This window comes from Hylobates moloch, unplaced genomic scaffold, assembly GCF_009828535.3.
Source record: "Hylobates moloch isolate HMO894 unplaced genomic scaffold, HMol_V3 SCAFFOLD_9, whole genome shotgun sequence".
Classification (NCBI taxonomy): domain Eukaryota; kingdom Metazoa; phylum Chordata; class Mammalia; order Primates; family Hylobatidae; genus Hylobates; species Hylobates moloch.
The window spans coordinates 24121248-24134109 of record NW_026652284.1 but is presented as its reverse complement, the minus strand read 5'-3'; the positions used below and the strand labels follow the sequence as shown (position 1 = coordinate 24134109).

The window sequence follows — 12862 nt, the reverse complement described above, 5'->3', positions numbered from 1 at the left end:
ACTTGCAGAATGACCTTGGCCTAGGCATTTAACCTCTCTGAACCTTGGTTTCCTCCCTGTAAATGGAGTATTCACCTCTCTGTACTGCACCACCTCTCTCCTTACCCAGACTCATTATTGCCCACCTTATCTGCATTGTAGGGGAGCTTATGACGATAACAGGCTAAACTTATGGAAGTGTTTTAAAGAAACAAAGCATGGAAGGACTATGAATAATGTCATCAGTCACAGAGCAGCTAAAGGGCGAGGCCTGCAGAGGTCCATGGTCCAGCTTCCACCCAGAGGAGGCATCCTCTTATTAAGCTTTATTGGTTACAAAGACTAGAGGTTCACAAACTTAGCTTGAGAAAAAAAAGGGGAGTTTGTTTATGAGAGTGCACCTGGACTGGGTGCGAGTGCAGTTATAGAAATCAGGGCGGCTGGCAGGACTGACTTTTCTTTCCGTCTGTCTCATGGGTTCAGTCTCTCTGTGTCTTCCTCCCACGACATCTCTTTTTCTTTGTTCCATTATGCATTTTTTTTTCTGCTCTGTGGTTTTTCTCTCACTGATAGCAGCTGTTTATTCCGTTTCTGCTTCCTCATAACTTCGCTCGGCTTGAACCACTCAGAGTGTGTTCCCTCTAGCTTGTGGCATCCTTTCATCTTCAGCTCCCACTGCTCACTGCCGTATTTTTTTGGATTTCTTTGAACAGATTCCCAAGAGAGGCAATTTGATTGTATCAGCTCCTCTTTGCCCGCCAGAACACACTGTAGCCCTGTCCCAGCTAGGCTCCGAGCTCTCTGCATCAGAGGTCCCTTTCTGATCCCTCAGCAGGTGCTGTGTGCAGGGCAGTTTCCGTGAGAAAGGAGCCAGGCTTGCCTGAATTTCGAAGATTTGACTTAACTCTAACCTAAGAGCAAGATCTACTTTGTAGCCCTCCTCTACTTGCCCAGGTTAACCCCTCAAGAGCTACCCAGAGAAGCCTCAGACGGCACCTGGCAGTTCCTTAGATATTTGAAGTCACCTATGCTGGTCTTCTCTGAGTGTTCTGTTTATTAAGCTAAATGTTCATGGTACCTCCACCTGTCCCTGTTCAATTTCCCATGTTGCTATTTGTTATCCCCTTCCTTTGGAGTCACTGTTTTTTGGTGCCCCTTCTAAAGTGTGGTGCCCTGGCCAGGCGTGGTAGTTCATATCTGTAATCCCAGCTACTTTGGGAGGCTGAGATGGGAGGATAGCTTGAGGCCATGGGTTTGAGACCAGCCTGTGCAACATAGTGAGACCCCATCTCAACAAAAAAATAAATAAAATTAGCCAGGTATAGTGGCATATGCCTATAGTCCCAGCTACTCGGGAGGCTGGGGTGGAAAGATCACTTGAGCCTGGGAGGTCAAGACTGCAGTGAGCCAAGATCGTGCCATTGCACTCCAGCCTGGGCAACAGAGTGATACCATCTCCAAAAAATAAAATAAATAGATAAACTGTGGTGCCCTGACTTGACTATAATGTGTTAGATGTGGTCTGACCGGTGCCGTCCTGGACAGTCACTTCTGTGCTGTGTTTTTGTTTTGTTTGAGACGGAGTCTCAGTCTGTTGCTCAGGCTGCAGTGCAGTGGTGTGATCTCAGCTCACTGCAACCTCAACCTCCTGGGTTCAAGCGATTCTCCAGGAGTTCTCCTGCCACAGCCTCCCAAGTAGCTGGGGCTACAGGCATGTGCCACCACGCCCAGCTACTTTTTGTATTTTTAGTAGAGACAGGGTTTCGCCATGTTGGCCAGGCTGGTCTTGAACTCCTGACCTCCAGTGATCCACCTGCCTTGGCCTCCCAAAGTGCTGGGATTATAGGTGTGAGCCATCACACCTGGCTGTCTCTGTGCTCTGGACACTAGTCTTTTAGTTGGATGACCTGAGTGCATTCACATTCCTCACAAGTGCACAACAAACAGCCTGCATTAAGTTTGCATTTAAAACACATCTGTCGGCCGGGCGCGGTGGCTCACGCCTGTAATCCCAGCACTTTGGGAGGCCGAGGCAGGCGGATCACGAGGTCAGGAGATCGAGACCATCCTGGCTAACACGGTGAAACCCCATCTCTACTAAAAAAATACAAAAAATTAGCCGGGCGTGGTGGCGGGCGCCTGTAGTCCCAGCTACTCGGGAGGCTGAGGCAGGAAAATGGCGTGAACCCGGGAGGCGGAGCTTGCAGTGAGCCAAGATAGCGCCACTGCACTCCAGCCTGGGCAAAAGAGTGAGATTCTGTCTCAAAACAAACAAACAAACAAACAAACAAACAAACAAACAAAAACACATCTGTCTTACTCATTTATTGACTTTTTGGAAGTAAATTTTCATTTTTCTATTTCTGCCTGTTCGTTTCATCTTGCACATCATGAGCCTTGATTCCAGCCTGTGTTTGGAGACCTTAGGGTCAATAAGAGATTTTAGGGCATCATTCTTATCACCTGGCAAGCAGGGAATGGACCCATGTCTCAAGACTTTAATGGCACCTGACTGCCTGGTCCTCAGCCCCCTTTCCCTGTCTCCTCATAGGCACCATGTCATTATAAAAGCTTAAGATGAAAGATGATAGGAAGCCCACCATGGCACGATTGGGCTCCCTTTAAAAGCAATACCCATTGAGCTAAGATACTCACTGTTGGAAACCAGCAGACATGGAAATGGGAGGTAGGGGGCACTTAGACTGAAGGAAGATTTTTGAGGGCTTACTTTATGCCAGGCCTTCTGCTCCTGCTTTGTCGTGTGTAATTCTAGAGACAGCCCTTTCCAGTAGATACCTTTATTATTAACTGCATTTTACAGGGGAGGATACCGAAGCATAGGAAATTTAAGTAATTTCTTTAAGGTTATCTGGTTATCAAGTGGCAAAGCCAATATGTAACCTAGACTGGCCAGTTCTAAGGCCCATGCCCTTAGTCACTTCACTATGCTGGCGGTGACTCTGGTGACAATTCAGAGTGATAAGTTCCATGGCCACAATAGGCACTCAGTCTTTAGACTGTCCACACAGAGGACAGTCTCCTACCTTTGACAGGAGAGGAAGAACAGCTAGGAAAGGAGGCTTCCTTGACAACCCAATGCTTGCTTTTAATCTTAGTGGAGGGTTCACAGGCAGGAAAGGGCAAGGGTCTTCTGGACAGAAGGCATAAATGCTTGAGTGGGCCTGGTCAGGATTGGGAAACTGTGTTTAGTGTATCTGGAGCTCAGGAGAGTGAATCGTTGAAAGACGAAGATATAGAAGTGGGCAGAAGCCTGACGAAGAAGCCTGTGGATTTGCTGAAGTGAGTTTGAATGTTATTTCACAGGCTGTCAGGAGCCCCTGGTGGGTTCTATGCAGGTGAATGTTGTGATTAGACTTGTGCTGACAGTCTGGTGCATTGTGGAGGATGGAGCAAGGTGAGAGGCAGGGAGCTCTTAGGTAGGAGGCTCTTGCAGCAATCCGGGTGGTAAGAGATAAGACAGTCTGAAAAAGTCGGGCACAGTGGCTCACGTCTATAATCCCAGCATTTTAGGAGGCTGAGGCAGGAGGATTGCTTGAGCCTAGAAGGTTGAAGTTGCAGTGAGCTGTGATTGTGCCACTGCACTCCACCCTGGGTAACACAGTGAGACCCTGTCTCAAAAGAAAAGAAAAAAGGTCAAGGGTCTTGGCTTGGGCTAATTAGCTTTACAAAGAGAGAAAAGCTTTTAGTAGGCACACAGTAGGTTGTCACATGGGAAACTAAAATAGGCTGTAAGTGGCTCAGCTGAACCTCTCACTCTGAAAAACAATCCTTCTGAGAGCACTTGTTTGGCTGCTCTGGGGATATGATCTTCTATGAAGACTGGTGCTTCCTTCATACTAACTCCATGCAGCTCCTGTCTCCACCTACTCTCCTCTCCCACTCTCCTGGAAGACTATTTCACACCTTCTTTCTCCTCAAACCTCTCACACCTCTTCCCTTATCCTGTCTCTCAGTTAACTTTGCCTCCCACTTCACAAAGAAAATGGAAGCAACCAGCACTTCCTCAGACTCCCAACACCACCTCTCCCTACCTTCCTGTGTATAATCAGCTTTCCTTTTGGTTACTAGAGTCCTGCCTCAGTCGCCTAATTAAGGCCAACCCCCAACACGAGATTCCATCCTCTTCTGTCTGCTCAACATGATTGCGCCAGTGATTTTTCCCGCTTTATTTTATTTATTTATTTATTTATTTAGGACAGAGTCTCACTCTGTCGCCCAGGCTGGAAGGCAGTAGTCACCATTTCACCTCACCGCAACCTCTGCTCCCAGGTTCAAGCGATTTTCCTGCCTTAGCCTCCCGAGTAGCTGGGATTACAGGCACCCGCCACCACGCCCAGCTAATTTTTGCATTTTTAGTGGAGATGGAATTTTGCCATGTTGGCCAGGCTGGACTTAAACTCCTGACCTCAAGTCATCCGCCCACCTTGGCCACCCAAAGTGCTGGGATTACAGGCGTGAGCCACCATGCCCAGCCCCTCTTTACTTTAGATCATCAATTTTTCCCTCTCTACTGGTTCATTTCATGCTGAAGTTTCTCATAGAAAAAAATAATTTTCTCTTGACCTCAATATCCCCTGCAGTTGCCACCCATCTCCCTGTTCCCCATCACAGCAAAACTCAAAAGAATGTCTCCCTTCGCTTTTTCTAACTCCTCTCTTCCCATTCCCTCTTAACCCACTCCAGGCTTTTGCATTACAGTACTCCATCAAAACCGCCATTGTCAGGGTCCCCAATGACCTTCACAATGCTAGCTCTAATAGTTCTTATTCCCCATCTTCTGGAACTCTCTGCAGCTTCTGATGAAGTTGATGGCCCCCTCCTCTGGGAAACCCCCACCTTCACTTTGGAGATCCACACTGTGGACTTCCCCCTATCTCCATGTTTGGGCCTCTTCCATCTGCTGTGCTGCTTGCAGGGCCCAGTGCCTGGACCTCTTCTCATGGCTTTCCGTGCCACCTCCATGCTGGGGACTCCCTCTGCCACTGCTCCCCACCTCTACTTAGTCATCTCATAGAAGTAACAAACAAAACCAATTTCAACTGCACTCTTTCCCTTCTTTGTTAATCGTAGCTCCATCCTTCCAGTTACTCAGGTCAAAGTCTTCATCCTTATGTCCTCTCTCATGCCTCCTACCCAGTCCCTCAAACAATCCTATTGCCTCTACCTTCATAATACACATGGAATCGAATCACTTGTCACCACCCCACAGCTACCATCCTGTCCAAATCATCTCTCATCCAAATTATGCAGTGGTTTCCTAAATGGTCTCCTCACTACCACCCTTGCCAGTCCCTCCCCCTCACAGTCTTTTTTTTTTTTTGAGACAAAGTCTTGCTCTGTCACCTAGGCTGGAGCAGTGGTGTGATCTCGGCTTACTGTGACCTCCGCCCCCCAGATTCAAGTGATTCTCCTACCTCAGCCTCCTGAGTAGCTGGGATTACAGGTGCCCGCCACCATTCCTGGCTGATTTTTTTGTATTTTTAATAGAGACAGGGTTTCACAATGTTAGCCAGACTGGTCTCAAACTCCTGACCTCAAGTGATCTACCAGCCTTGGCCTCCCAAAGTGCTGGGGTTAACAGGCGTGAGCCACCGTGCCCAGCCTTTCCTTACAGATTCTGGATATTAGCCCTTTGTTGGATATATAGTTCGCAAATATTTTCTTCCACTCTGTAGGTTGTCTGTTTACTCTGTTGATTGTTTCTTTCGTGGTACAGAAGCTTTTTAGTTTAATTAAGTCTCATTTGTCTCTTTTTGGTTTTGTTGCATTTGCTTTTAAGGACAAAATATTTGCCTGAGCTAATGTCCAGAAGAGTTTTTCTTGTAGGATTTTTATAGTTTCAAGTCTTATGTTTAAGTCTTTAATCCATCTTGAGTTAATTTTTATATATGCTGGGAGATATGGGTCCTGTTTCATTCTTCTTCATATGGCTATCCAATTTTTCCAGCACCATTTGTTGAATAGGGTGTCTTTTCCCCATGTATATATTTTTGTTGACTTTGACAAAGATCAGTTGGTTGTAGGTATGGGGGCTTTATTTCTGGGTTCTCTATTCTGTTTCATTTATCTATTTTTCTGTGTTTATACAAGTACCATGCTGTTTTGGTTACTATAACCTTGTAGTATAATTTGAAGTTGGGTCATGTGATGCCTCCAGTTTTCTTCTTTTTGCTTAGGATTGCTTTGACAGGCTCTTTTTTGGTTCCATATGAATTTGAGGACTTTTTTTCTAATTCTGTAAAAAATGACGTTGGTAGTTTAATAGTAATTGCATTGAATCTGTAAATTGCTTTGAGCATTATGGTCATTTTTAACAACATTGATTCTTCCATTCCATGAGTGTGGGATGTTTTTTCCATTTGTTTTTGTCATCTACAATTTCTTTCATCAGTATTTTGTAGCTCTCTTTGTAGAGATCTTTCACCTCCTTGGTTAAATGTATTCCTAGGTTTTGTTTTTTTTTTTTTTTCTTTTTGGTGGCCATTACAAATGGGATTGAGTTTATGATTGGGTTCTCAGCTTGATTGTTATTGGTGTATAGAAATGCTACTAATATTTTTGTTTGTTTCTTCATTTGTTTTTTATAGAGACAGTGTCTCACTTTATTGACTGGGCTGGTCTCAAACTCCTGGGCTCAGGCGATCCTCCTGCCTCAACCTCCCAAAGTACTGGTATTATAGGCATGAGCCAGTGCACCCAGAAAAAATCACCACCACTGATTTTCGTACACCAACTTTGTGTCCTGAAACTTTACTGAAGAGTCATCTTATTTATTTATTTATTATTTTGGCTTCCTCAATCGTGGTATTATTATTTATTTATAAATATGGAATGCTTAACGAATTTGCATGTCATCCTTGTGCAAGGGCCGTGCTCATCTCTGTATTGTTCCAGTTTTAGTATATGTGCTGCCAAAGCGAGCACTGAAGAGTCTTTTCTTCATAGAGCAGCCAGAGTGATCCTTTTAGGAATTTAGTGAGATCTTCTCACTCTTCTGCTCCGAATTCTCCAGTGGCTCCCAGTCTCCCTAAGAGCCAAAGCCAGACTTGATTATCCTGCCGGGTATATGTCATGTGGCCCATCATTTCCTCCTGGCCTCCTCCCCTGCTGCTCTTCCCTTGGCTCACTTCACTCTCACCACATGAGCCTCGAACATGCCAGGCACCCTGCTGCCTCAGGGCCTTTGCACTGCTGCTCACTCTGTCTAGAACATTCCTCTCAGATAATCTCGTGGCACACTCCCACTTCCTTCAAGCCTTGCCTCAAATCTCACCACCTCAGTGAGGCCCACCCTGACCACTCTTTTTAAAACATCGGGCTGGCCAGGCACTGTGGCTCACGCCTGTAATCCCAACACTTTGGGAGGCTGAGGTGGGCGGATCACAAGGTCAAAGAGATCGAGACCATCCTGGCCAACATGGTGAAACCTCATCTCTACTAAAAATACAAAATTAGCTGGGTGTGGTGGCACGTGCCTGTAATCCCAGCTACTCAGGAGGCTGAGGCAGGAGAATCACTTGAACCTGGGAGGCAGAGGTTGTGGTGAGCCGAGATTGAGCCACTGCACTCCAGCCTGGTGACAGAGCAAGACTCCATCTCAAAGAAAAACAAACAAACAAAAAACATTGGGCCTTTCCTTCCTGCCTTCACCCCAACCCCTGGCCACCACCAGCGCTTCCCTTAACGGGTTCTATTTTTTTCCATGGCACCTCTCGCCTTTTCACATCGTATATAATTATTATGTTTATTGTTTATCTCTGCCCACTAGTTGATGAGCTCTGTGAGGACAGCAGTTTCCATCTGTTTTGTTTGTGGATATATTTTTAGCTCAAAGAACACAGTGTGGCACATAGTGGATGTGCTTATTGTTTTTTGAATTAATGACTATGTAGTGCTTATACATTGAGGACCTATTCCATGCCAGGTTCCTGGCAGGACACTGGGAATCCAGAAATGCATAGGAGTGGTCCCTGCCTTCTGTCCCAGAGTCTGTTTGTTTTGAGGAAGGACACCATTCACCTGCTCAGCTTGCCCTGCTCCCTCAGCCTTAGGGCTTAGACCCTTTGTGCCTGTTCTTGCCGTGTAGTTACCCCTCCTGGCTGTGAGCTCAGGGCCCCCTCTTGAGTCATTCCTGGAGTTACACTGCTCCATGAGGTTGCTGTCCTCTTGCTCCTGCCCTTCACTGAAGCGGTCCTGGATTTGCACCCACAGGCTGAGCTGTCAGACACTGCTTTTTACCTAGTAACCTCCTTGAGCCTGGAACTAGACTTTTCGTTTTCTCAGCCTTTTTTTTTTTTTTTTCTGAGACATGGTCTTGCTGTTGCACAGGTTGGAGTCACTGCCGCCTCCAACTCCTTGCCTCAAGCAATGCTCCAGTCTTGGCCTCCTGAGTAGGTAGGACTTCAGGCACACACCACCACACCTAGCTAATTTCTTTATTTTTTTGTAGAGTTGAGGTCTTGCTACGTTGCCCAGGCTGGTCTAGGAACTCCTAGCCTCAAGTGATCCTCCTGCCTCAGCCTCCCAAAGCACTAGGGTTACAGGCATGAGCCACCATGCCCAGCAGTCTCTGCCTTTCTGACCTGGGTTTGAATTCTGTCTCTACCACTTAACAGCTCTAATGACCTTGGGCAACTCAGGTAGCTTCCCTGATCCTCAGTTTCCTGAATTACATAATAAGACTAGTAGTAATACTTAGTTCATAGGGATATGGTGAAAATTAAATGAAACCATGAATGTAAAGCATTTAGTACAATCCTTAGAATGAATTCTCCATCAATAAATGTTACCCTCTGTTATTATTATTGTTATTGAATTGTTATGGATTATGTAAGTCATTTATAAAGGCACTGAATAAATCATAGTTATCATTACTGCCACCACCACACAACCCCACCAAAACCAGTCCTTTTGGTATCCCAGGCGCTCCTCTCTCTAGGATGACCCCCTCAATGCATGTCAGCTACTCTTTGACCAAACCTCACAATGATTTGCCTAACGCTCCTGTTTTTTTTCCTTTTCAGACCTGAAAGAAGACTATAATCAATGGAACAACCTTATTGAAGGCATTGGACCGTCGCTCACCCCAGGGGCCCCCCACCATCTGTCCAGCCTGTAGGCACAACTGGCCATTTGTAAAGTCACTTCAGCCAAGTTTTCATTTGGGAGCTACCCAAGGGCACCCATGAGTTCCTATCAGGAAGTGATCAACGTGACTCCTTGTCACAGATTGAAAGGTGTAATCACACTGCTGCTTGGATAACTGGGTACTTTGATCTATCTTAGATTTGGTCTTAAAATCACTTTGGGACTGGGATCCCTTGCTGATTGACAAACAGACTTTCTGGGGCCTTCATGGAGTGGGGAACAAGCAGTAGAGTGGGACTGGGGGAGACCCAGGCCCCGGGCTGAGCACTGTGAGGCCTGGATGTGAAGACTCAGCCCAGCGAGCTCATTCCCTCACCCCCGGCCAGTGCTGCTGCTTCAGTGGAAGAGATGAAGCCAAAGGATAGAGTGAAAATCCCTACCTTCAGAGACTCTAGCCCAGCCCAACACCATCTCTTCCTACTTCTCAGCCTTCTCCCTCCCCAGGGCCACTTGTTGAAGTCTGAGCACTTTATGTAAATTTCTAGGTATGAGCCATGATCACATTTTCTATTTATTTCCAAGTCTCCTCATTGTATGGAACATAGTACTACTTATACTTACAGTAGTAAGTTATACTTGTGAGCCCACAGAGTGGCAGACAGCATGGCTCTCACAGCACAGGGAGAAAAACTGAGGTACAAAGAGGTACCTCAGAAGCTCTGGTTGTCTTTGGGGGTTCTGCTAAGTGTATCTTGATAGGAAACAACACAAGCAGGTTGAGATGGGAAAGATGACAGAACAACAGTGTTAAATGGCCATTTGCACAGGCCTTTGCCACAACAGAGAAGTAGTTTGGTCAGTTAAAACTCAGCTGCAGCCTGGACAGTAGAGCGAGACCCCATCTTAAAAATAAAGAAGGCTGGGCGTGGTGGCTTATGCCTATAATCCCAGCACTTTGGGAGGCCAAGGCAGGCAGATCACTTAAGGCCAGGAGTTCGAGACCACCTGGCCAATATGGTGAAACCCCGTCTCTACTAAAAATACAAAAAATTAGCCTGGCGTGATGGCAGGCGCCTGTAATCCCAGCTACTCGTGAGGCTGAAGCAGAAGAATCACTTGAACCCAGGAGGCGGAAGTTGCAGTGAGTCAAGATTGTGCCACTGCACTCCAGCCTGGATGACAGAGCAAGACTCTGTCACACAAAAAAAAAAAAAAAAAAAGAAAGAAAGAAAAAGAAAAATTTAAAATAAATAAAATCTAAAAACCCAGAAGGCCACTCCCAGAGAGGCCTAGGAGTACCTTGGTCACTTTTCTTGCCCCAAATATTATAAACCTCCAACTTGCTCAGAATCAGGGTGCTTTTATTGTCTGTTTTCTGGCTCTGAGGCCCTCGCCCCAAATTTAAGTCAGATACAGACTGAATTTCCATTCTGTTCCATTTATAATGTGAATGATATTAATACTCTTGTTTGCTTAATGTTATGTTGGAATTTTCTGTTTAATCTGCAGTAGAGCAAGATGGAGAGCCATCTGGAATTGACTTCCTTCTGTCTTTCTTCTGTGTTCGCTTACTACTTGGGCCCATGTGGGAAAAAAACTTTAAAAGGAAGGAAGTCTTCTTAGGGATCCAGTTCAAAGCTATTTGGGGGCATCAAACTGAAACTCTCCTCTCCACTACTCAAGACTTCATGCCTCAGTCCAAGTAGGTAAGAGCAAAAGGGAAATGGATCTCTACACAATGGCCCATGGTCAGGGCCACCAGAGCAAGCTGGGCCTAGGTCTCTACCTGTCAACGGCTGGCCATTCTAAGAGGTGAAACAGCAGATCTTTGAGGTTGTGGAGGAGGATCTGTGAATTCCCATGAGACATAGCTTGAGAAGGGTATCATTAAAGCCCTGGGCTCTAGAGTTACAGAGCCTGGTTTTGAGTCCTGGCTCCACCACTGCCAACTGGGTAAATTTGAGCAAATGGCATTCTCTTTCTTATCTCAGCTTCTGCGTTTCTAAAATGAGGGTCTGCATTATGAATAGTTAGGAGGATTAAGTGAGAGGATGTATAAACTATGGGTTACTTAAAAGTATATTTCCTACCTTCCAAACATGAGATTTTTCTAGTTATAGTTTTTCTTTTCTAGCTTGATTGCTTTGTGGTCAGAGAAAATGACCCATATGGTTTCCATCCTTCAAAATTTGTGGAAACTTGGTTGTTGGCCTAGCGTGAGATCAATGTTGTAATGTGCCATGTATGCTTAAAAAAAGACTATATATTCCGAAGAAGTTGTTGGCTTGCTCTTTTACTCAAGAACACATCATAGATTTCTGTCTTTTTTTTTTTTTTTTTTGAGATGCAGTCTCACTCTGTCACCCAGGCTGGAGTGCAGTAGCATGATCTCGGCTTACTGCAACCTTCGCCTCCTGGGTTCAAGCAATTCTTCTCTCTCAGCCTTCTGAGAAGCTGGGACTACAAGTGCATGCCACCACGCCCAGCTAATTTTTGTTTTTTTTTTAGTAGAGATGGGGTTTCACCATATTGGTCAGGCTGGTCGCAAACTCCTGACCTCAGATGACCCACCTGCCTCGGCCTCCCAAAGGGCTGGGATTACAGGCATGAGCCACCGTGCTGAGCCCATAGATTTCCTTCTATGAGAGCACAGACAGATATATAATGGGGCTTTCCAACGACCACATGGGCACCAGAGCCCCTCAGCACTTGCAGAACCAGCCGTAGGTCAATCCTGAGCATACGCCACCCTTGTGCTGGTTCCACAAATGCTGAGAGGCCGGTTCTGGCAGTAGTAGCACGTGACACCCAGCTTCTACCTTAGCTCCATAAATAACGCAGGTAAATTTTACAAAACCATGAACAAGAGACCTGGAGCCTCCCTAGTGAAGGGAGTGTTTCAGAAACTAGATCCCTTTCCTTCATTCAATTCATGTTCTGGTAATCACTCATTTATCCAGCAAACACTGGAGTAGGTGAATTTTCCATATAATTGAAAATTATCCTAGAGGCAGCAAAATATAATATTGATTATTTTGAATGGTAATCTACCAAAAAGATAACACACGCACTTTTTAATCAAAGTGAGCTGACCTCATTCAACCTTTTAGGATGTTCCAGTCAGGATAGACCAGGTTGTATGGTGGTAACAGGCAACCCCAAAAGCAACAAAAGTTTATTTCTTGCCCATGCCACTTGTGCTCTTTGATCAGCTGCAGGCTCCGCTCTGCATCATTTTTATCCTCACTCTAGGATCCAGGCTGGTAGAGCTGCCATTATCAGGAAGTGTTACTGTTCAACATGGTGGAGCAGGAAGAAAGCCTGATGAATCACCTGCTAGCTCTGAGAGCTTCTGCCTGGGAGTGACTCTCGTTATTTCTGTTCATGTGTCATAAGCCAAAGCACATCCTGTGGCCATTCCTAACATCCCATGCCATCCCAAGAGAGCCAAAATATTTGTGACCAAGTCTCATGTCAGAGAAGTGGTGCCCTCTGATCTAGGAAGGTGCAGAAAGCTGTTTGACTTGCATGGGATTGCCCCCTGTGCTGCATTGCTGTTCAGAGTTGGTGTTGTCTCATTTGTGGTCAGGCTGCAATCATCACTCTTCAATGCACCAGCCCCTAGCAGCCCTCCCTGGCCACTTCAAGTTTATGATTTTCGATGTGCAGTGGACTGATAAATCAGCCACATTATTTAAAACTCTGTCTAAGGGAAAACAAGGCAGTCAGTGAGCAAGGGTTTTAGGGACTCTCTTGCAGCTAAAGTATGTCACCT

General features: G+C 45.8%; 1 protein-coding gene and 1 non-coding gene across 5 annotated transcripts in view; one reads left to right on the top strand and one right to left on the bottom strand.

The window, feature by feature from the left end:
* PAFAH2 (platelet activating factor acetylhydrolase 2) overlaps positions 1–11360 on the top strand; it is a 36338-nt gene extending 24978 nt beyond the window's left edge. For 2 of the 4 annotated variants that reach the window (XM_032759386.2, XM_058444523.1), the window contains one exon: positions 9024–11355. In XM_032759386.2, the coding sequence (XP_032615277.1) occupies positions 9024–9042 (19 nt within the window). In that variant the 3' untranslated portion in view covers positions 9043–11355. Of the gene's footprint in view, positions 1–9023 lie in introns of all 4 variants that reach the window. The other 2 variants (XR_009214987.1, XM_032759385.2) reach the window with 2 other exon arrangements.
* On the bottom strand, positions 6821–6924 carry LOC116813935 (U6 spliceosomal RNA). The gene has a single exon (XR_004371062.1). It is a non-coding gene; the product is annotated as a U6 spliceosomal RNA (small nuclear RNA).
* Positions 11361–12862: the final 1502 nt, after the last annotated feature.